The following is a 23,286-nucleotide window of genomic DNA, read 5'->3' as shown; positions in this document are numbered from 1 at the left end:
TACTGTTATTATTAAACTTAGATGCAGGTCTTCACATGTAACTTTACAATACACGGGGAAATTCGGGTTGACAGATGGTCTGTCAATTTTCTCCGAAGAGCTTCGGATATACAGTAGTTGGCCATGAATGAGTTCGCAAAATGGCGGCGGCGTAAACAAATATTGTCCGCTTGGAAAGTTGAGAGTAAAACTTTACCGTAAATCATGAACGTATCGAGTTCAATTTTATCCGAATTAATAGTTTTATAATTTTTGGATTGTTTTGTTTTATTTTCTGGATTATTCCCCTTTGGTAAACAATTTATCGTCTGCATAGAAACAATGGCTCGCCACGGGAAAGAATTGACAGAAGAACAAAAAGAAATCATTTTATCTTTATCAAATAACGGTTTTTCAAGCTATAAAATTCAGGAATTCACTAATATAAACAGCAGAACAATTCAGAAATTTTTGAAAAGGGTGAACGAGAGAGGAACTACAGAAAACAAGCGGCGAAGTGGGGGTAAGAAAAAAACAACACCTCGAGATGAGCGAGTTTTATTTAGACGTGTGAAAGGCAACAGACGACAAACATTAAAAGATCTTACAAGTAGGTTTAATAACATAACGGGTTGTAATATATCTGAAAGAACTATAAGAAGAAGACTATGTGACGATGGATATAGGAGGCGTGTGGTTTCAAAGCGAATTACTATCTCGCACGTAAATCGAGAGCGACGGAAACGCTTTTGTAGACAGAAATTAACATGGACTGTCCGTGAAAATTGGTCTCGAGTCATCTTTAGTGATGAGACGAAAATTATGTTGGGTAACAACAATAAAATATACGTCTGGAGGAAGCCTGACGAGCGTCTACGACCCGAGTGCTTGGGTGAATTTGGAGACAGGGAGCGCACCTGCAAGGCATCTGTTATGTTTTGGGGGTGCATATCATACCATGGCGTAGGAACCCTTTCACCAGTTGACGGCAACATGAACACTGATAAATATATTTCTATCCTTGATGATTATTTATGGCCTGTGGTCGCACAACATTTCCCGAACCGACCCTGGATCTTCCAGGAAGACAACGCCCCTTGTCATGTGTCTGCTAGGGCCAATGCTTGGAAAATCACCAACAATATAAGCACATTACCATGGCCAGCCCAAAGTCCAGATCTGAACATAATTGAAAATGGCTGGAAAACCTTGAAAACTCGCATACAGCGACGAACATCTGAAATTAAAAACGCCGAAGACTTGAAACGCATAACGCTGGAAACGTGGACTGCATTGCCTCTTCACTACATTCGCAGCTTGTATGACAGCATTCCACGCAGAATTAGAAGTGTAATACGCACAAAAGGGCAGATAACTAAATACTAAACAAGAAGGTAAATGATTTATAATTTTAAGATCAAATATCGGAGTTTGATTTTTGCAGACGAAGTTTGTTTACATCGACGACGCCGCCATTTTGCGAACTCATTCATGGCCAACTACTGTATTTCTTCCTATTGTGTATTTCTTATACAAGAATGAATTAACAAAGTGTAACCGTAATGATTACGAAATAAATCTGCAAATATTTATTTTAAACATGCGGTTGCAAGCATGCAATCTGATTTCAAGCGCGGATCCAGAAAAAAAAAATCGGGGGGGGGGGGATGTGATTGATTGAGTAACAAGGTTGGGAGTAAGCCGTATTTTTATGAATTTTATAATTTAAATTTAAAGAGTTTTTAGGGGGTCTGGATCCCCTTGACCCCTCCTAGATCTGGTCTACATGTATAATTTTTGTGCATATTGTCACGGTGAATCCATTTATAGGAGTATACATGCAGTTTGAAAATGTTCATCACATTTTTTTCCTACAGGGTTGTTTTAAGATCCAAAGCAATGTTACACAGACAGAAGAATAGGTGAATGCTGCTCCAGTATATGTTGTTTATATATGATGGCTATAACAATAACATACATGTATATCACTTTGAAAATCATGCACAACAAACTGTCCATATGATGATACCATGTAAGTATTTATTCGGTGAAATATGCCTTGCGTTTTGAATATTTCTAAAGTTGTAATTACATGTATATAAAATCAAACATGGATTAATATATATTTGATAAAAGAGGTTGGACATACCTCTTGATCTCATTTGCTTTTGGTCGATAAAACATACTATTAATAAGTTATTTCAATACAGAGATACATTATGATTGTATTTTTAATTTTATCTAATTGTATAAATCTTGTGCTTTACGCTGTTATACATGTACTCAATACATGTACCTTTGTTTGCATGTTTTATTATGAATTATATTTTGTCTTGCATATACACAAGGTTGGCAAAGATATTTAAATATGGAGAGGGATAAAGAGACATGCTACAGAAGAAGGAAGATAAAGGCACATGATACAGACACCAGAGTGATTGCACCAACATCAGTCCAATAACATTGGTACACACTGAAACTTGAGACCACAAAGGCCTGGATTCTTTTGAAATATACTGTGATATGTGCAATATCACTTGGAATCATGGAAAACTTGTATCACAGTGTTAAGAATTTTCAGTGAATTTTCATTGTCTAGCATAGAAATAATTATGTTTGAATATATAGCTTTTTCCTATATACATGTAATTCACTTACTGCATTCAACAGGTTTGGTACACGCAAACTCATAACTTGTATCTCAAAAACATAAGACTTAAAGTATGTATCCTAAATAATGACCAATGCAATCAGCACAGTATTACACATGTAATAAAATCTTAATGTCTACCGACCTTCTAAGAAGAGAGATATAACTCTCAGTGGGTGTGAATGACTATTGTAAAGGCAAAGTCTTACATGTTTACATGAACAAAAACTTTAAAAGTTTTGAAAACATTTATATTTTAATAAAATGTAAACTCTATTCTAATTTTTATTTATACATGTATTAATTCCAACACATGTAGAAATTGTTTAGTTGTCTTGATGTCAAATTTGTTAACAAAAAAGACACTAGTATGTCAACATATGAATGAAAGAATGTTTTTAAAGTGTTATAGATTGATTTGTCATAATTAAATTTTCATATGAAAAACATGCAATTTTCATGTGAATTTTGAATGAATTTTATATGAATATGACACATATATCTAATCGCATGAAAAACATACGAAAAATTATTCGCATGATATTTGCATGAGAAACTTTTCATCTGATTTTCGCATGATTAGCGCATGATTTTCATGTGAAAAGGAAATCACATGAAAATTATGCGAGCCACTTTTCCCTGTGTAGCCTTTTAACTATGCTAAAGAGCCAGTAAGAGTTAAGCTAATACTACATGTTATATTATAGTTTTCTATTTTGATAAAACGTTTCAATGGAATATATGGCTTTGTGTATGAGCTTTCAATTGCATTGTGCATGATACTATAAGGGGTATCTAAACTATTTTGACACAAATAGGCTAGTAATATACCTTGAAATTTTGGACTCACTGGTTTAAATGAAATTAAATAAAATATAATCATTTCTTGAAAATTATCTCAAAATGAGGAACGTCTTGTGTGTCTTTAAAGAGTTTTGTTTGCTATTTTAAATCTCTAATGAAAATATTGTCAAAGCGATTACCTTGTGTCTAATTAAAATTCAATTCTTCGGATTTAAAAAAAATCCCGAGAAATTGGTTAACACTATATAAACAGTGCTTGCAATTGTTTGGGAGGGTAACCGTTAAAATTGGCACCCCGAGAAATCCATTGTCAACCAACGCGAAGCGAAGGTTTACAATGGTTTTTGAGGGGTGTCAATTTCAACAGTTACCATCCCAAACAAGCACTATTTATTTTACTGTACCGAATGTCTTATTTTTAAGGAAAATTTTACTGCTTTTATATAGAAATGAAGTGAATTATACGGCAAACCGTACGTGTATAATTTACGCGCATGTAACAATTCGTTTTGTTACCCATTGTCAAGTGTGTTGCTAACGCTGAGGGTAATAGAACGGATTAACAACTGCGTCTTAACCAATCAGATTTCAGTATTTTACATGAAAGTATAATAAATTAAAACGTGTCATGATACATAAGTAAATATCCTTGCGACATGGTTTTCCGAAAGTGGAACATCTACCCCATATTACCCCATATTATGTCATCATTGTCAACTATTTGAAACAATATTAGTTTTAACCTCAGACATGCTATCGAACATTGCCGATAATAAGTAGTTTTTATTTAATTTTTAAAAACTGGTAAAAATTTTAATTTACCCCAATATAACATTTTATAACTGATGCAAATTACAATACAAATATTTGTATGACTATGGGTTGCTTTGCAAAACGGCACGAGCAAAAGTCATTAGACGTAAATTTCATAAGAGTTGGTTTAGATAGTTTAGAATTTAGGTAATTTTAATGATTTTAATAAAAGTTACCGTGAAATTTTGTTTTTTATCATTCACTTTAGTAATTGTCTCATTTTAATTTTAACATAAAGCAAAATTTTGGTGGTATGGATGTAAAAAGACAAAATAAGGATTGTGGTTAAGGTTGTGGTCTTATTTCTAAGATATGTCGACCGGTTGTTATGTGTTTGTGACAAGTGTGTGATATTCCGCAAGTAACATTACCATAATTTGGTTCCACTTTTTAGTTAAGAGCATGTCTACGAGAAAACCATGCAAAAGGTGGTGGGAGCAAGGTTCTCTGACCAACTTCATATTTTGTGTGTAACAGTGTGCATCTATATGAATTAATTTGCCACAAAATGTTTTTAGCTGTGGTCAGTCTGAACTTGGTTCTGCAGCAGTGTTACTTAGAATAGCATTTTGACCCTTTTAAGAATAAAATTTGCATAACTCACCAAATTATTGTTAAGAGTTTAATTTAAATATAAATTCAAAAAGTCATTTAGAGTTAACACTAACAAGATACACTTGTGTAAATCATTTTGTGAGAATTCCCAAATATTCTTTCTGTTTAGTGCAGATAGGTCATGAATCTGGCATGTTTCCAACTTTTTGTAAAATTGTAAAAATACACATTTTTTAAATGCTTAAAAGTCAGAAAGTGGCACTTGAAATTTAATAAATCTGCTTCTAGTTATAAAAGGACATTTATCTTTACAATATATCAAAAATCTGTCTTTGGACTCTCAATAATATTGCAAATATATTGTCTTGAAGTTTGATATTTTTCTACTTTTAAACCTCTCCAGAATCTGTAGTTTAGCGTTAGCTTTACATTGTCACATGTATATTATGGGAAAAAAACCCGACATATTCGCGAGCCAAACAATTTTTTACTGACCTGAAGGGTTGCTTCAACACATTTCAGGGTTTTTTTTTTAAATCAATGCCATTAAAACACGAAAAATCAAGGGAAAATATGAATTTGAATATACATGTAAGCTAAAGTTAACTTGACTATTTTTTAAAATCTTATATATCTCACTATTAATGAAAGAAAAAGTAAGCAAGCTTACATACCCCCTCAGACCCAATTATTTGCCAGTGCTACACATTAAGACAGGCAGAATACTCATTAGATACATGAGTGAATAATTACAGGGGCAAAACTACAAAATTCAAAGTACTGAAGTACTTAAACCCGGGCTTTTTTGGTGTGTGATTTTACATATTGTTTACTACAAATTGACAATCTCTCTCTCTCTCTCTCTCTCTCTCTCTCTCTCTCTCTCTCTCTCTCTCTCTCTCTCTCTCTCTCTCTCTCTGCTAATTCGATAAACATAGTGATACATGTATTGATCTTTTCATTTTTGTTATACTTGAACTAGTGATCTTTTAATTCAGGAAGTAGGACCAAATTTCAAACCCCCCCCCCCCCCTAAAAAAAAAAAACCAATAAAAAAACCCAAAAAACCCATAACAAACAAAACCAAACGAAACAAACCAAAATCAAGCGAAAAAAACAAAAACAAAAAAGATCACCTCCATGGAAAAAAAATGATTTAACATATATTTGTTGAATTTAACAGACGATTTTTTTTAAAATGTGGAAGTGGTGTGGAACCCATTGCCAATGAATGTCCATCACATTAAATGATCATAGAATAAGGTAGATTTGGTAATTATTTTTGTCCGACAGTATAAAGGATTGAACTTTTATTGTTTGAGATGTGGAGGGAACTAATATCAAGCCTGAAAAATTGTTAATAAAAATATAATACATCATAAATTACGATTAAAATTTGTGAATATCAGCGTAATATATTATGGAGACACATTTTATTAGCATTTCATTTTTTCAATTTTTTCAATCACAAGACAATAAGAGGGTGTAAAGATTTTGACTTTTTTATTAGACTGCTTCATAATTCCGGGACCAGGTCTTCTTATGATGGGTTATGATTAAAAAACATCCCAAATAAAAATCCAAAAAAACCATGTTAGGATGTTTATATTAATATTTGGGATAACTTTTTTTACAGTTAATGCTTATATTTATATGCGATTTTCGCAGGTTGAGATCCCCGGGGGACAGGGTAACCTAACACCTCCTTTTTTTCATTACAACTATATTTTAGTTTTAAGAAAAGGTACAAACTTTAATTTTTTCCAAGAGGAGATAAACTGCTAATAGAGAGGTAGGGAGTAGAGCTCTTTATTAATTTCAGATGTACTTACTGTTTTACATTCTCAAGAACAAAAAAAAAATCCTGGCCCCCTGTCCGTCATTTTAAGATTCCATGAATATTATAACTTAGAAATAGTCAAAATTAATGCTTATAAGAGTCTAACCTTAACATCTGAAGGGTGGTTTATAGATGGCCAGTGAAATATACATGTACAAAAATGTGATGTCTATTGCAACAGACTCCGATGATGATGAAAAATTGCACGAGGCATTCCTAGTGAATTCCGAATTATTTCAACATAGATAGAATAATCGTACCGTGACCAGGATACGCTCAGGTCAAACCGGGTTCGTTAGACATCTGTCATTTTCAACGTGCCCCATTATAAATTAAATCTTTGTTAGAAATCCGTTCTCGTTTTTGTAGATTTTTTCGAGTAAAATATGATAATCTGTTTATGGGATTATCTTGGAAAATTTATCTATTTTAATTGCACTTCTATCACAGGTTTGTATATTTTGATTAAAAATCGTCCAAATGTGCTGCTTGAATATATCGTGACAGAAAATAGCAGTTTATAGACTAGATACAAGTCTCCATCAAACTTCAATTTATGATATACTGAATATAACTACAAGATGGGGCAATTTTTGAGCAATTAAAATCATTCAATATCATAATATATATTAACAACACTCACAGCATTTCTCAATACTTTGCTTGAACTTGAACTTGTATAGCTTTGTCAACATTCTGACTAGTTTACCATCTCTACAGAAGAGCGCAACAGGGGAGACAATTCTTACAGAAGTAATGAAATGCAAATGTAATGAATAAGAATTCTTCGAGAAACAATGATAACAACTAATTTTTTTTAATTAAAAGCAAACTAAGATGTTTTTTTCATGTTACAAATTACAAATATTGACTTGAGTGGATTAAAATCGCTTGTAAAATAAAATTTAAGTAAACAACAAATTTTTATTTTATTTGAAAATGGGATGTTTTTGTTCATTTATTACTTTTTAGTCCTTGAGAGTCCAAAGATGGATTTTATGTATTTGTAACAATGCATGAGACAGTTTCTTATTAACACAAAATTTCAAAAAAATAATGCGCCACTTTCTGAGAAATTCTTCTGAAAAATTGCCAAAAATGTATAATTATCATTTCTTGGCATCCTGCCAACATTTACACCCTTGGGACTTCATAGTGTAAATAGAAATATGAAAACAAATATGCAACGATTAAAGGTTTGAACTTCCTCTTTAAGAATATAGTCTTATTTTTTTCAAACATTGTTAATACATTTTGTAATTAATTACTGAATTTGACAATTTTTCTCTTAACTTTTCTGGATTTTAGAGGCTTATTAACCAGAATGCAATACTGGCCGTTACTATAAATAGAAATATCCAGTGCAAAAACAAACATCATATATCTGACTCTAGATGGGTATCCTTTAAATCTATAAAAAAATTATGTTCATTCTTGAGACTTGCTACCACAGCTTTTTTTCCATATTTGCATGGTTTTCTCGTAGACATGGTCTTAAGTATAGCGTTATTAAAGTGGACGTCCTGTTAAATTGTTATTTCTACGCAAATGTAAAAAAAATATTCTGTGTTGTATCCCTAGAGAAAGCACTTTATCTACATTATCTTAATCCAATCAGCTGTGAAATATGAGGAAACTGCTAACGCTGGGGATTAACTTCTGATACAATAGTGTCAAATCCAGGAGGATTCAATTACTCTCTACCGCTTAGCACAACGGAAACCGAAAATTAGCACCGATTCTACGTGCATTCATATCTTTAAGAGGGATTTAACTTAATATAATTTCAGTTGGCCAACTTAAGTTTTCATTGCGCATGTGTTTGCGCAGTTCATCAAAATGCAGTGTATTGATAGCTTTTAAAAATGATTTGATACCAATTATAAATTTGAACCGAATAGACAAAATACAGAAAAATTTATTTGAATTTTTAAAGTTGACTGGTCCGAGTTTATATATTAAATGTTGCGATCGCTTTTAATCATGGTTATGCTAAGTATGTGTGTAATAAAATGCATTGCTTACGTTTTCCAGATCAATTAAGCCATATTTCAATGGGAAAAATGATATACAAAATTTATTTTAAAAACAAACGGCACATAAGAGTACCGCGATATTTCGTCTCATATTAAAATTTATCCAGACGTCGAGGCGGATATTATACATATATTACATGGCTTCGAGGGCGACATACCAGAATATTTGACCCGAGGTGACAGGAAAGCCCTGGAGTGTTATGTCGCCCGATGCCGAAGGCAGAGGGCGACATAACACTCCAGGGCTTTCCTGTCACCGAGGGACAAATATTCTGGTATTGTCGCCCGAGAAGACATGTGATATATGTTATATAACATTTTTAAACAAATCAAACTCGGGTTATCAACATATTATTTAATTCACAAGGCAGAGGAAATTTTTTTAAAACACTAATGCTTGAGTTTTTCTCTTTTGTCGTATTTGCCGAATTTTTTTCATCAATTAAACTATCGAGTACATCTGAATTAAGATGAACAAACCGCAGACGTTGGCCTGACATGTTTAAAATTCGCGGATCTGTTTACGTTTGCTTAGCAACTGACTTGTTGAATTTCGAACCCGACGTAATTAATATGCAGAATTCTTGCACGAGATGGTGATATTACAGTTTCGGGAGGGCAATATAACTATTTCCTGTGAAATATAACTGTTTCCGGGAGGGCAATATAACTGTTTCCGGTGTGATTCAGCAATTTTCAGGGCATAGTAATAAAATTATCTCATTTGTGACATAACGAGAAAACTTATTCAAAAATGTTATATAATTGTATAACGGCTTTGACATCACTACTAATAAAGGCCATAATGTACTAGAAATTTAAAAATAATCAATATACAATTTGCTCACTAATATTTCTGAAAGAACTATATAGGATATGTCAAATTTGGCCCCCATAATTCGCTATTTTTAAAATGATTCAGGTACATTAATTTGTTGTGTTATTTTATAAAACAGTTGACATAAAATATGTTTTTCACCTATTTATTTGATTTATATGCACTCACTGGCAGTATATGACGTCAGAAGTGACGCTATTTTTATAATTCAATCAAAATCAGTCAAAAATTGACATTTTTTTCTTTTTACGAATGGGAAATAAAGAGCGACTCTTTGAACGAGAACAAACTTTTTGTCACTTATAAGAATTGGAAAGATGCATCTTTGGTGTAAATATTTTGTTTGTTCAAGCAGTCGCTCAATGTTTCCTAAAAGAAAAACTGCTTCAAAACGAACCGTTTTATGCTAAAAATGAAAAAAATGGCGGGAAAAGGAAAAGTCCTCGGGACCAATGGATCTACTTCGTTATATCCGTAATTCGTTATGTCCGTATAACGAATTCGTAATAATAACTATAGCGAATTCACTATATACATGTTTTCTTTCACCAGACTTTTACTTTTGCTGATTGGGGCTTAAAATAAAATTACATTACTTTGATACCTTTAATGAACGGATTTTTGGTCGAAACATTTATATAAAAATAGATTCATTCAAACTATTATGCTAAATGACAGAGCAAAGTTTTTTAACTGTAAAGAAATTCGTTATAAATTTGTTAAATTTCTTTATTGTTAACCTCTACGGGACTCAAAATCAGTTCGCTATATCCGTAAATTCGTCATATCTGAATTCGATATAACCGTAAAATTTTGCAAAGATCTGCTAAGAATTTGACCGGGGACTCAAAAAAACTTCGCTATACCCGAGAATTCGCTCTATCCGTGTTCGTATCTAACGAGTTTTACCGTACCTGTATTTTTGGATGGGTCCTCAAAAGAATTTATTGAAACTTCGCAAATATACTAGAGATATACTAGAGATGGTGTTTATTACATATGGGGAAATGTAAAGAGTTTTACTTCTGTAGGTTTTAAGCCTAAATGTAAATATAATATAAAATTGTAATTAGCTACATTTTTGAATATCATTTAATACATATAGTCTAAGGTTTCATCTTATATGTGTTACATATCATGTATTCTTGAGGACATAAGATCATTTATATTGAGGTTGCATTCTTGAGCCAAAAATGTACAGTTTTCCTGACTAGTCATAGTGTGCAGCAAAATATTTTTGCTTCATTGTATGTTAAACTCACTCATGTCATTCATACGGTCAGGTTAATTCAGTGAACAGTTATTTTATAAAGTTTAATATCTCAGCCCTTGATAACTAGACATAGTTCAGTATAAAAGTATGTTCAACCACATGAACAATAAAAGTGCCCTTAACTAAGGTATATGTTGTTTATTCAACATTTAATACTAGAACTAGCATTAAGTTTAATAGGACATATTTATAACTGTTAATTCATTACTCTTAATTGGCTCGTTCTATATTCTTTATAAGTATCGCATTTCACATCATATTTTATGGTGCAAACTTTTAAAATTATTGAGATTTTGTCATAGTTTTATTCACATATCGGAATATGAGCATAACACATGGAGATAATTATATTGTTGCACTCTAAACATATACATTTAAAGTATTTTTTTTATTTATTTCATTTTAATCCTTTAACGCTTGAATCGGATTAGTAATAAATACAGCATCATTGAATTTGATATAGTTTTAGTGGAATGGCGATAATAAACTTTTTATACATGGAGGAGAGTAACTGTCCAAGTATAAACAAGTTTTTAAGCAGTTAAAGTAGATCCAGTGTTCTGTGACGTCACACTTTTTTGTAAAACTTTGAATTCTTTAAAAATTGTGCAAGATAGTTTTATTTATTTTATGCGAATATAATCATATGGATGTAATTAGAATTATTGGTAGGTTCAAGATATTTTCGCACTTAATTTTATACTAAATTTCCAAATGTTTATATATTTTATCTATGCAATGGGGAAATAACTCTGTTTCTGACTTTTCTCTCAGTTGTATGTCTAAATGCTATAGTTTTTCTTATTACAACGATTAATTTAAAAATATTTTTGTAATTTTAGTTTTCTGATAAAGTTGACATAAGATTAAACAAGAAAAACAAATTTCTGCCTACACGATTTTACTTTTAACAACAAAAAAATACATTTTTCTAATGCTAAAATATGCTTTAGTTTATGTTTATCTGGCATCTCAAAAAGTGTGATGACATGCATATTTTTTCTAACAATTAATGACATTTAAGTCTATTAAGTCGAAATCAGTTCGGTTTTTCAACTTTCCTCAGAGAATTTTACGAGTATGGAGCTACCTTAAATCTTTTTTGTTTATTTTAGATTCATGAATTGTATTGATATATCAAATATCAAAAGGCTGTCTCGAGATAAAAAAAGACAGTCAATCAACAATTGTTAAAAAACCTACTGATTTCTTTTAGGTCAGAAAATACATTTATGTTTTTATGATTACTGTCCCATCTTTCGATTTCAACTATATTTGTAATATCTCTCATGATATACAGTACATATTATCCTTACCTATGTCTTTTTTAGATACATGCTCTCCTGAAGCATCCTTGTTTTTCAGCAGTTCCCTTAAACCATTATTACTTAGCACTTTCTCAAATTCTATCACATTGTGGTCATTTTGAAGAATGAATTGGAGAAAACGGTTCATTCTTTGTCTACGGTTTCCATTTCTCGGCAAACACTTTTCGTTGATGTCATCAACACTTCCAGTGCACTTTGATAACGTTTCTTTCACTAAAGTCATCTGCATTTCTTCCAAAATATTTTTGTAGTTAGATGTTATCATATTTCTGATATTTTCTGTAAAAGATCCATATATACATTGCCTTTTTTTCGTTAAAATTGATATTATGTTAACGTTTAGTACAAACAATAAAACGGTTTTGAAAATACTTGCCTGCTTTGTCGTGGACGTCAGATGGACAAATCAACTTCACAATTTCACTATATCCAAGATCATTTAAAGCTGTTACAAACTCTTCAACAATATCATTATTCCCATTTTCAACTAGTAACAAAATACGCTCAACTCTTTTATAACAACTATCAGCATCATCAACAGTGTCTTTGATCCTTTCTAAAAAACTTTTAGATTTTGATAATACCGCAGCTAAAGCCATTGGCTCTAACTGAGTGACAATTTCATGCTTATACGCTTTCACCCGTTCAATGATCTTGGCCGCCTTTGACATTTGACAATCTAAAATTAATTAAAAGAGAACATTATTATGATGAACTTTTTTGGTTAACTAACTCATCTTTATCCGATATTTTTTAATATTTACCTCTCAATGCATCTGCTGATTTAACGGAATATACCTGCAGTTTGATAGTCAATGATTCTGAGCTTTTTAACATGTGGGCACTATTGACCTTCTTGACAATTCCTAAAACCATTTCTAATAAACTGTTGTTTTCGTTGGCATTTAGCAAGTTTTGAACAGCTTTGTCAGTAAGTGGTCTTAACTGAAGGACTACACAGCCATGAGATACTTTCGTTATTTCCATTTGTCCAAGTGAAATGGTGTTTTCCAGAATCTCAGTATCGGGAGAATTTATATGTTGATATAGATCTTCTTCTACTTGTGTTCCAGCACGACCATCTACTTTCAGTCGTACTTCTATCGGTTCATTTGGTACATCACCTAAGAACATGACAATAATAATAATGATAATGATCATCATCATTATCATCATCATCATCATCATCGTCATCTATTACGTGGAAAAAGAGCTTTATTGAGCACTTGAAAAATGTAGATTAATGAATACAAGAATAATTCATGAGTATTATACTAGTATTATAATTTGTTGTCAACTGTATAGCCTATTTGTATATGTGTCTGAATAATATAAAAACTAAGGAAGTATTTTTCTACCTTGTACTTTCTTCACTCGGTGTGATAATCGCAATTTCAAATGTTCACTTGAACCTACACATAAAACAGAATTGATAATATAATATAATAATACAATATAGTGCTTATATAAAAACACTTCAACAAGAATTAAGTTTAAAAAGGGAAGAACTTAAAAGTTAATGTTTTAAACATACCAACATTTGTAGCTCTTGAGGCAGGTCTCTCAAGTATTTCACGAATACATTTATAGTCCTCCCTTTCGAGAATATACAGAAAAAAATGAAAACAGTCATTTTTATTTTTGATAACCGTTTCTAAAAGATATGTTATCTGTTTTTGTCGTAGCTTTACTTCTGTAATTTCGTCATGTTCAAGAATAGTTATTGCTCTTTCCTCAAATAAAAGGTCACATAAATACAAAGGGTCCAGTTCATTATGAAGTACTTTTCTATGCTTTTGAAGACATGTGGTTTCCAGTCCTTTTAGCTTGGGAGACAAGTCAGGTTTACCTGGTAAATATATACATTGTTACATTCAATTCATAATGCACAGTCCCCTACCAGTGACATGAGTTATATTTGCAAGAAGATAAACATCAACACCAGATTCAAATTTACGAAATAACAAATAAAACACATTAAATTAACAGATATAAAATTCATAACACTTTCATCATTGAAGTGGGAAAAATAGATAAACATGTTTCCTTTTGTAAGTGTATTGTATTAATATAAACGCATTGGTTTCTTTATATTTTTATACCTGCACTAAGAAAGTTCGGGTATATTGTTGTTACCCTGTTCCGTCTGTCCGTCCGTCCGTCTGTCATGTTTACTTTCTCAAACTGCTCTTACATTTATACACCAGCAAACTGAGCTCTTGGAGTTTGGTTAGGGGTGTCATGTTGTTTTGTAAAAAGGTTCTCAAAAATTCTCCGGTAATCCTGGGGTCAAATAATTGGTCAATAATGACGTTTTGTTTTCAGAAAAACCTTCTTCCTCGAACTCCTCATACATTTTCAACAATAGACAAATCGTCACATTGAATATGTTTTGGGGTTTGCTACAGATACGCAATAAGGTTTCGGAAATTTCAATTCTAGGGGGTATTTTGGTGACTGAAAAATGACTTTACAAAGAATCTAGTTTCAAAAACATCGACAATTTTGCAGTAGCCAAATAATCTTCTAGAATATGATTGGGGTGTCATTTTGAAGTGTGATAAGGTTTCAGAATTTTTTTATCACGGGGATTGGTGGGGAACAAAAATTAAAGGCCGGAACAGCCATAATGGCGTCGATCTGACATCTTCTTTTATATAGAAATATATCAATAATTTGAGTATGTACTAATAGTCGTATATCAATTAATATGTGAATAAAAAAGTAAATAAATTGTTTAAATTTGTGTTGCGTTAAAGGGGCATGGTCACGATTTTGTCAAATTTTATTTTTATGTTTTTATTATTTACAAATCTTTAGAAATGCATGGCCTGTTTTTGTTTACATTGGTTCATTTTTTTCATTTTATGTTTCTAAAGATCATTTGCTATTTTTAAAAGAAATGTCTGAGTTTGCTATGACGGTCAACTCTTTACGATGAATCCTATTGTGAAGTCAGTCAACCCGCGAGCTACGTTAAATAAATAAATAAATACATTTCCCCCTGAATATTATGGCGTCTTTCTAAGAGTATTATGACGTCGGGTTTGTAATATCCGGAAATCTATTGTCCATTTTGTAATGGTTTCATGTTTAGTGTGTTGTCTTGTTTGTGACGTCAGTTCCGTAATAGGATGGGATTGAATCTGCCTCAATTCCCTGAAATTGTAGTACATGCAGAGGGAAGTATTGCAACAAGATGAAAGAAACGGAAGGATCGACTCGAGAATCTATTGGTTGCATTGAATATCAGCAACAAAAAGCACAGAAAGGCAATTCTTCTATACTACGCAGGTGAGGAAGTACACGACATATTTACCACGTTAACTCTAGCACAGGATGAAGAAGACTCTTACAAACAAGCGGTAGATGCTCTCGATACTTACTTTGTCCCCAAGCGGAATAAGGAGTATGATATTTACAATTTCAGGCAGTCCTAACAGGAGACAGGGGAAACTAAAGACACTTTCCACACACGTTTGAGGAAGCTTGCTGAGACATGTGAGTTTGAGAACACAGACAATGAAATTAAGTCACAAATTTTTCAGTCGTGCAGCTCTACAAGATTGCGGAGAAGAGCTCTTCTAGAGAGTGAAATTGACTTGAAACAACTACTTCTATTGGCGCGTTCATTTGAAATTAGTGATAAACAGGCCAATGGTATTGAAAACGACGCTGCGCATGTCAACGCCATGAAAAAAATTACTGCACGAAAACAAAACCACACACCAAATCAACCTAACAGAGGAAAAGGCAATTATCACAGAAGAGGATACAGAGGCAACTATCATAGAGGGGGACACAGAACAAACTCAGGAAGAGACAAAGAAGAAGAGTGTCACAATCGTTGAGGATCATACTCTCATCAAGGAAAGTGTCCAGCGAAAGGAAAGCGATGGAATTCCTGTGGAAAGGACGATCATTTTAGTCGCGTGTGTAGATCAAAATCAGTGAAACAAATTCAGATGCGGGAGCCCGCTAACATTGAATCTTCGAATTCAGAAGACGAATACACCTTTCATATCAACAGACCCAAAGTAAGCAACATTAAGCAACCGAAAACAAAGGTCAAAATATGTGACACAGAAATCGAAATTATGGTAGACACAGGTCCAACCATAAACATTCCTTATGAATCAAGCTACAGTAAACTAAGAAATTGCCCAGCCGTTAACCCTACTTTTACAAAGGTGTTTGCAATTGGAGCAGAAAAAACCCAGTTAACTTAGTCGGCAGTATTTATACAAACATTTCATCACTCAGTTGACAGACGTCGGTGGTGACAGAAGTTTACATTGTGAGGGGCAATAGTGGATCCTTGCTCAATTACCAAACAGCTGTGGACCTAGATATCATTCCAGTTATCAAGTCGATTACATCAGACCAGATTCTTGATGAATACTTAGACCGATTTGAAGCTATCGGGAAGATAAAAGACCTCCAGCTACATATTCTTGAAAATGAAAGCAAAGCACCTGTTGCACAGCCACACCGACGCATACCGTTTCATATGAGAAAAGAAGTCGAGGCTGAATAGGAAAGACTATACTCTGTCCCAAGATTTTGCTTCCACGATTTTTTGCTTGATATTTCAATAATAGTAAATACCTTTGTACTCAAACTACGTTCATCCACTAATATGAAAAATGTCCAGATTATCTGTTTTGAAACGCCCCCTCTACCGCTTCAGGTTTCAATACACATCATAAAATTGAAAGTCTACGGAGATTTTGCATTGCATCAGCCATTATTAAGCCCGGATGATAACGTTTAAAAATTGTGCGATGTATTCCGAGTGTATTCCGAATAGAGAAAAGATGAAAACATTTCCCATTATAAATCTCCGTTAAATATTGTTTTCGTTCCTTTGAAATTTTATGAGTGAAAAGGGATAATTGTTCAAAGAAGATATCTTGGATATATTCCCTTTCATCGATTTCCATTGTATTTCTTTCACAGATATGTTTATTTTTATTAAAAATCATCAAAAATTGATGGAAGCAATAACTTGGGACAGACTTTAGAACAACTTGATATTATAGAGAAAATTGATGGGCCCACACCCTGGGTATCTCCCATATTTGTCGCCCTTAATCCAAAGAAGCCAGAAGAGATAAGGATCTGCGTAGATATGAGACAAGTCTATACAGCCATCAAAAGAGAACGACACATCACCCCCACCATAGACGATGTAATACTAGACCTAAACGGCTCAAATATCTTCTCGAAATTGGACCTCAACTCCGGATATTACCAAGTTGAACTTGCACCCGAATCACGAAACCTTACAACATTTACTACACATGTGGGACTCAGGAGATTGATATTTGGAATCAGTTGTGCAGCAGTAAAATTTCAAACCATGATCAGAGACTGTCTAGAAGGCCTAGAAGGTGCAAGAAACATTAGCGATGACATCATTGTATTTGCTACGACCCAAGAAAAACATGACTGCAGACTCAAGAATGTGCTTCAAAGGTTGCGTGTGAAAAACATAACACTTTGAACAAGTCATAATGTAAATTCAACAAAAAATCTGTTGAGTTCTTTGGATACCACTTTAGCTCAGAAGGTGTGTCAGCTGACCCGAAATAAGATTGATGCCATAAAATCAGCCAAAGCTCCACAGAACGCTGGTGAACTTAGTCCTCTCGGATTGGCCAATTACGTATCTCGTTTCATACCGGATTTCGCAACCATCGTGGCTCCATTACGCACTCTAACCCACCAAAACACAACATGGCAGTGGGGCAAGAAGGAGCAATCTGCATTTAAAGTAATCAAGGAGAAACTCAGCAGTGAAGTAATGGCATATTCAACCCAGCAAAGAGTACCAAGCTACTCGTTGATGCAAGCCAAGTTGGACTAGGCGCCGTTCTGACTCAGGAAGGGAAAATCATATCATACGCAAGCAAGGGGCTATCAGATGTGGAAAAGAGGTACTCACAGACAGGAAAGGAAGCGTTGGCCATAGTATGGGGAATTGAACACTTTCATCTGTACTTATTTGGGTCAGAGATCATACTGACCACTGACCACAAACCATTAGAGATAATATTCAACAACCCTCGCAGCAAGCCTCCGGCGAGGATCGAGAGGTGGCGTTTACGGCTATAACCCTATGATTTTAAAGTGGAGTATCAACCGGGTAAAGGAAATCCGGCGGACTATCTCTCAAGACACGCTGAACAGGAGGTGAAGACATTCAGACACTCAAAGATTGCAGAAGAATACTTGAACTTTATTGTTTCCTCATCCAAGCCAAAAGCACTTACCATCTAACAGATAACAGACGCGTCAAACAAGGACCACGTCATTCAAGAAGTCAAGAATGCTCAAAGCAGAATGGGAATCATCTCCAAATGATCCCTGCATTCGATCATACTTCGTCAACCGTAACAAACTTACCATCGCTCCCACTGAAAACGGACGCATTCTACTCTTCGAAAACCGTCTTATCATACCTTAACACCTACAGAAGACAGTTGTAGAACTTGCGCACGAGGGTCACCAAGGAATAGTGAAGACAAAGCAACTATTACGAAACAAAGTATGGTTTCCTTGAATCAACCAGCTAGTCGAAGAGATTTGTAAGAAATGCATACCCTGTGCTGCTAGTACTCCAAAAAAAACAGCACGAACCACTACAGATGACCAAAATACCTGAAGAACCCTGGTTTCGTGTTTCCACTGATTTTGTGGTCCGTTTCCAACAGGAAAGTACCTATTGGTTGTGATAGATGACCATTCAAGAGACCCTGTGGTAGAAATACTGCGATCTACATCTGCTAGATCTGTAATTCCTCTATTTGACAAAATTGTCTCATTGTTCGGAATACCAGAAGAACTGAAAACGGATAATGGCCCACCATTCCAAAGTTTTGAATTCAAACAGTTTGCAGAACAATTAGGATTCAAACATCGTAGGATCACACCATTATGGCCGAAGGCCAATGGAGAGGCTGAGAGATTTATGAGAACCCTAGGCAAAGTCATCAGAACAGCCCAGATAGAATCCAACACCCCATTTAACCACCAACCTATCTCCGGCAGAAAGTCTCCTAAACAGAAAAATGAGGACCAAACTACCACAGATGAAGGAAAAGAAGAAGAAACTGATTAATATCTTCAGCAAGGACAGACAGGCAAAAGATAAAATGAAAGTGTATGCGGACACGAGAAACAATGCGAAGGAATCGTACATCAAAGAAGGCGATACAGTGCTTGTGAAGACTCCAAAAGAAGACAAGCTATCAACACAGTTCAGTTCCAAACCATACATAGTGAAGGAAAGAAACGGAAGTCAGATAAACACAGAACGGGGATGGCAAACCATAGTTCGAAATTCATCTCATTATAAGAAAATCAAAGTTGATCCTGACACACTGAAGGACCAAGAAGAAGGCAGAGATGAGCTGGAAGAAATCCAAATACCGAATACTCCGACTATCATTGAGCCCGACAAAGATCCTCTCCCTTATGCTCGCAACAGACCAACACGCGCAGCCAAACCACCGGAGTATCTGAAGGACTACGTTCTCACTTGAGTGTTCTTAAAACTGTTCGTGTGACTTGTAAACGTGTTTATTTGTTGTAATTAGACTCAAGATTCTAGTCATGCAAAAGCGTGTTATCTAGTCATGATTTTGTTTATCTTCTCGTACAGCAGAGAATTTCTTTTGGACTTTATTCGAACATTCAAGTAATTTGATTGTCATTTAATTTCAAAAAAAAGAAAAAAAGAAAGTGATGTTATATCCGGAAATCTATTGTCCATTTTGTAATGGTTTCATGCTTAGTGTGGTGTCTTGTTTGTGACGTCAGTTCCGTAATAAATATGTATGAGCACATGGTGTTATTTTTCCGAGCAGCATTTCCTCGATATTACAGGGTTTTGTACTTAAGATCAAGTTCTAGATTCCGGAGTGTCATTTTGGTGCTAGAACCATTATGACGTCATAATTGATTTGAAAATTCTTTTTCCCGTACTTTACGGCTTTAAAGGAAATATGTAGAAAAATTAATAATTTCTTGACGTTCTATGTTAAATCATGGAAAAAGTTACCCCGATACTTATATTAAATTTGACATCATTTTAAAAAGAAGGTCAAACGCTTGTTTAATTTCGTTTTGAGGGAGACTGTAGGCATTCTAGATATATTTTATTGGTCAAAAGTGGACAAAACTCCGACACGGTCTCCAATATAAATGTAAGCGATAAACATATCTAGTGATATTATTGCAATAAATAAACACGATGTTCAACCATTTTAGATAGCACGTGTTGTGGATTTGTTTGTAAACAACCATACCATAGGTAATCTTGTTACAAACGGGAATTGAAATCAATAAAAGTATGGTGTTATTATAATTAGGGACACACCGTTAAATTTCAAAAAGTTAAATTGCAGTTTATACAAACATTTATAATTATCAAGTGCTAAAAATATAGATATATATATACATTGTCGCATTTAGTTCTATAGGGTATGAATGTGCGTTGGAACTCTTTCATCTAAAATCATGTTTAGACAAGTACATTGTAAATGAATTGAGCCGTAGGCATTAGCTTTGCTTGTTTAACAATTATAAATTCTGTGTTTTTAAATACCGATCTACTATAAAAATTATTTTGGCTAGTTATCGTATAGTTACGAGTACAAACTTAATATGTATTACGATGCGACCGTTTGGGCGAGCGCAGCAGGTGATCAAATAATGAATTATGATAAATCAATAAAAAAAAGGAGCAACATAACGTAAATGAATTTGAATGCAAAATAAAATAAACATACCTATTTTTTCAGTAAATTTTCCTTATTCATAATTTAAAAGATTTATAAGATATTGCTAAATGCAGTTTATTTCCTCTTTTCTTGAAGCAGACATTTCAGCAAAAATTGACTTATCATAGATCCCACCCCCGTTTATTTTTGTTTTTAAATTCACGCATAAAAAAATCTGCTGATCATATAAGGAAGATGGACCCCCCCCCCCATCGGGAGCATGAAATAAATGGGAGTGAAAATAAAGATACCATTTAGCAGCTAAGAGCTAAAGGCACACTACGCACTCCCCATTCCTCATCCGGATTAGAATTTTCCTGATTTTGAGATTTTTTTTTCTTTTTGCATGTGAAGATAATGATGCTGCCACGCCCTATTCAAAATCGTTCCTGGAAATTCAGGTAGATATAGTGAATAAAATAAATGTAGGCATTCATCCAAATGAGAGCAAGTTACAACAGTTACTGTTTCCTATCTCTGAAGAAATGTCCCCATTCTTTTGCTTTGCAAGATTTTGAGAAGATTTTGGTATTTATATTTCAGCAGATTTACAATAACTACTTAAAGTAATTTCCCCTTTTTGTGACGTCAAAGTTCACGTCGGTCAAGTGTCGTCTATCACTTTGAAAACACACTGAAAAAAAATACTCGAAATATACTGTTTACTTTACTTAAAAAGATGGTATCCTTGAAATTACACAATTTATCTGTTTCTCAAAAGTTTTACTTTGACTCTCGCGAGAAGGTATCCAGTCTAGTGAGATCGACCGCGATGAATTGCATTGTGGGTCGAAATTTACAGACGCCAAAAAATTCTGTCGGATCAATGAGTAAGAAATCCATTGTGACGTCTCTCGAAAGGACTATAACTCTGTTAGTCTTATGTAATGGAACTACGTTGTGTCAGTAGTATATTTACAATGCATGAACATTGTCTTTTATCTTGTTCTCGTGAGAGAAATGGGAAACCATATTTACAGGGAACTGCCGGTCCGATAAAAGCAGGCTTTACCGGCCTGAGTAACTGACCCCAAAAATAAATCTGTTGAATCAACATACAACTTCTTGTTTAATTGTTTGAAGAAATAATATGGTACACAAGTAAATCTTTATTGCAAAAATATGAAACAAATAGTATAATTTTTTTTAGGTACTTGAATCGTATATATATATTGATTTATATAGCATCATTTTCAAAATTGTATATTTATAAATCACGTTGCAAACTTAAAAGTGAAAAAAATTAGCAAATAGTGAGTGACAACATAAACATTAAGTTAGTTCATGCTCCATTTCACATTTTCCAAAGTAACCAGCAAAGATACCGACATTGTTCTGGTTGTGAAGACATTTTATTGTTTTTTGAAATGTTTACATCATAATATCTCGTGTTTTGTAGAAATGTGCTTAAAAATATGAATATGCGTAACTTTAAAACGAAATGGTAAACACTAACTTTACACATGCTTTTAATACATAATTAAAATACCCCTTAACCATGATTTAGAACCCCATCAATCAAAGTAAAACTAAAACATTTCAGTTTCTCATCATATCATTACATCCTGTCTCCCATTTGATATTTAGAAGAAGAAATATATAATTGTTTTTAAGATCGTCAATTCTAACGGTATTAATTAAAAATTGATAGCCTTTTGGACGAAGGGAGTAATACATTTCCACTTTTTATTCCATTCCTCTACAAAATTAAGTTAAGATTGTTCAGTTAGTTCCCTAAGAGAAGCTTATACATTGATGGTAATACATTGGAAAATTAAATTTCCAAACCGGCGTATTTTCACTCAAACATGTTCTCACGTGTTCATAACGCCGAAGTCAAAACTGTAGATAAGCATCGATTAGATGAAAAAAGATTCGAGGTATTATGAAATCCGTGTAAAAGGTGTTCCAAAAAGGGGTGAGAACAGGTAAAATAAACGATGATGACACATGCATGTTATGAAGGCGCATGCCTTAGTTCATATTTGGGGTTGAAAAACCATGTATTTTATTCTATGTATTAATAAATGCCATAATTATCCTTTTTTATGAGAAACAAGGGCGTCGGAACAGGGGCGGCAGGGGCGGCGCTCGCCGCCCCAATAATTTTGTAAAAAAAATTGAAATAAAATTCTGTAACGGCGTTCTGTGTTTATTGGAGCGGCAATCATAACGGCGATCCGTGTTCAATGGAGCAGCGAAGTGTGAACTCTATTGTTACACAAGCAAAACCGGGGTACAGTTACCTGTGTTGACAATTAACATGGCATTAATTAGATAGGTTCAGCATTAAAGAAATATCGATGTTCTCCAGCTTTGATGATTGCAAGATGAAAGTAATTAAACAATTATGGGAAAAAATTACAATGTATGAGCATTTGAAT

The 23,286-nt window shown here is 33.7% G+C and overlaps 1 protein-coding gene across 3 annotated transcripts in view; it reads right to left on the bottom strand.

The window, feature by feature from the left end:
- Nucleotides 1-23,286, bottom strand: part of LOC128159711 (uncharacterized) — a 140,952-nt gene that overhangs the window by 82,933 nt on the left and 34,733 nt on the right. For all 3 annotated transcript variants that reach the window (XM_052822892.1, XM_052822894.1, XM_052822895.1), the window contains 5 exons: nucleotides 13,651-13,965; nucleotides 13,475-13,528; nucleotides 12,881-13,240; nucleotides 12,493-12,795; nucleotides 12,105-12,395 (listed from right to left, as the gene is read on the bottom strand). In XM_052822892.1, the coding sequence (XP_052678852.1) occupies nucleotides 12,105-12,395; nucleotides 12,493-12,795; nucleotides 12,881-13,240; nucleotides 13,475-13,528; nucleotides 13,651-13,965 (1,323 nt within the window). The remainder of the gene's footprint in view (nucleotides 1-12,104; nucleotides 12,396-12,492; nucleotides 12,796-12,880; nucleotides 13,241-13,474; nucleotides 13,529-13,650; nucleotides 13,966-23,286) is intronic.

Source organism: Crassostrea angulata, chromosome 8, assembly GCF_025612915.1.
Source record: "Crassostrea angulata isolate pt1a10 chromosome 8, ASM2561291v2, whole genome shotgun sequence".
NCBI lineage: Eukaryota > Metazoa > Mollusca > Bivalvia > Ostreida > Ostreidae > Magallana > Magallana angulata.
The sequence above is the reverse complement of the archived record's forward strand: the minus strand, read 5'-3'. Positions and strand labels throughout refer to the sequence as shown.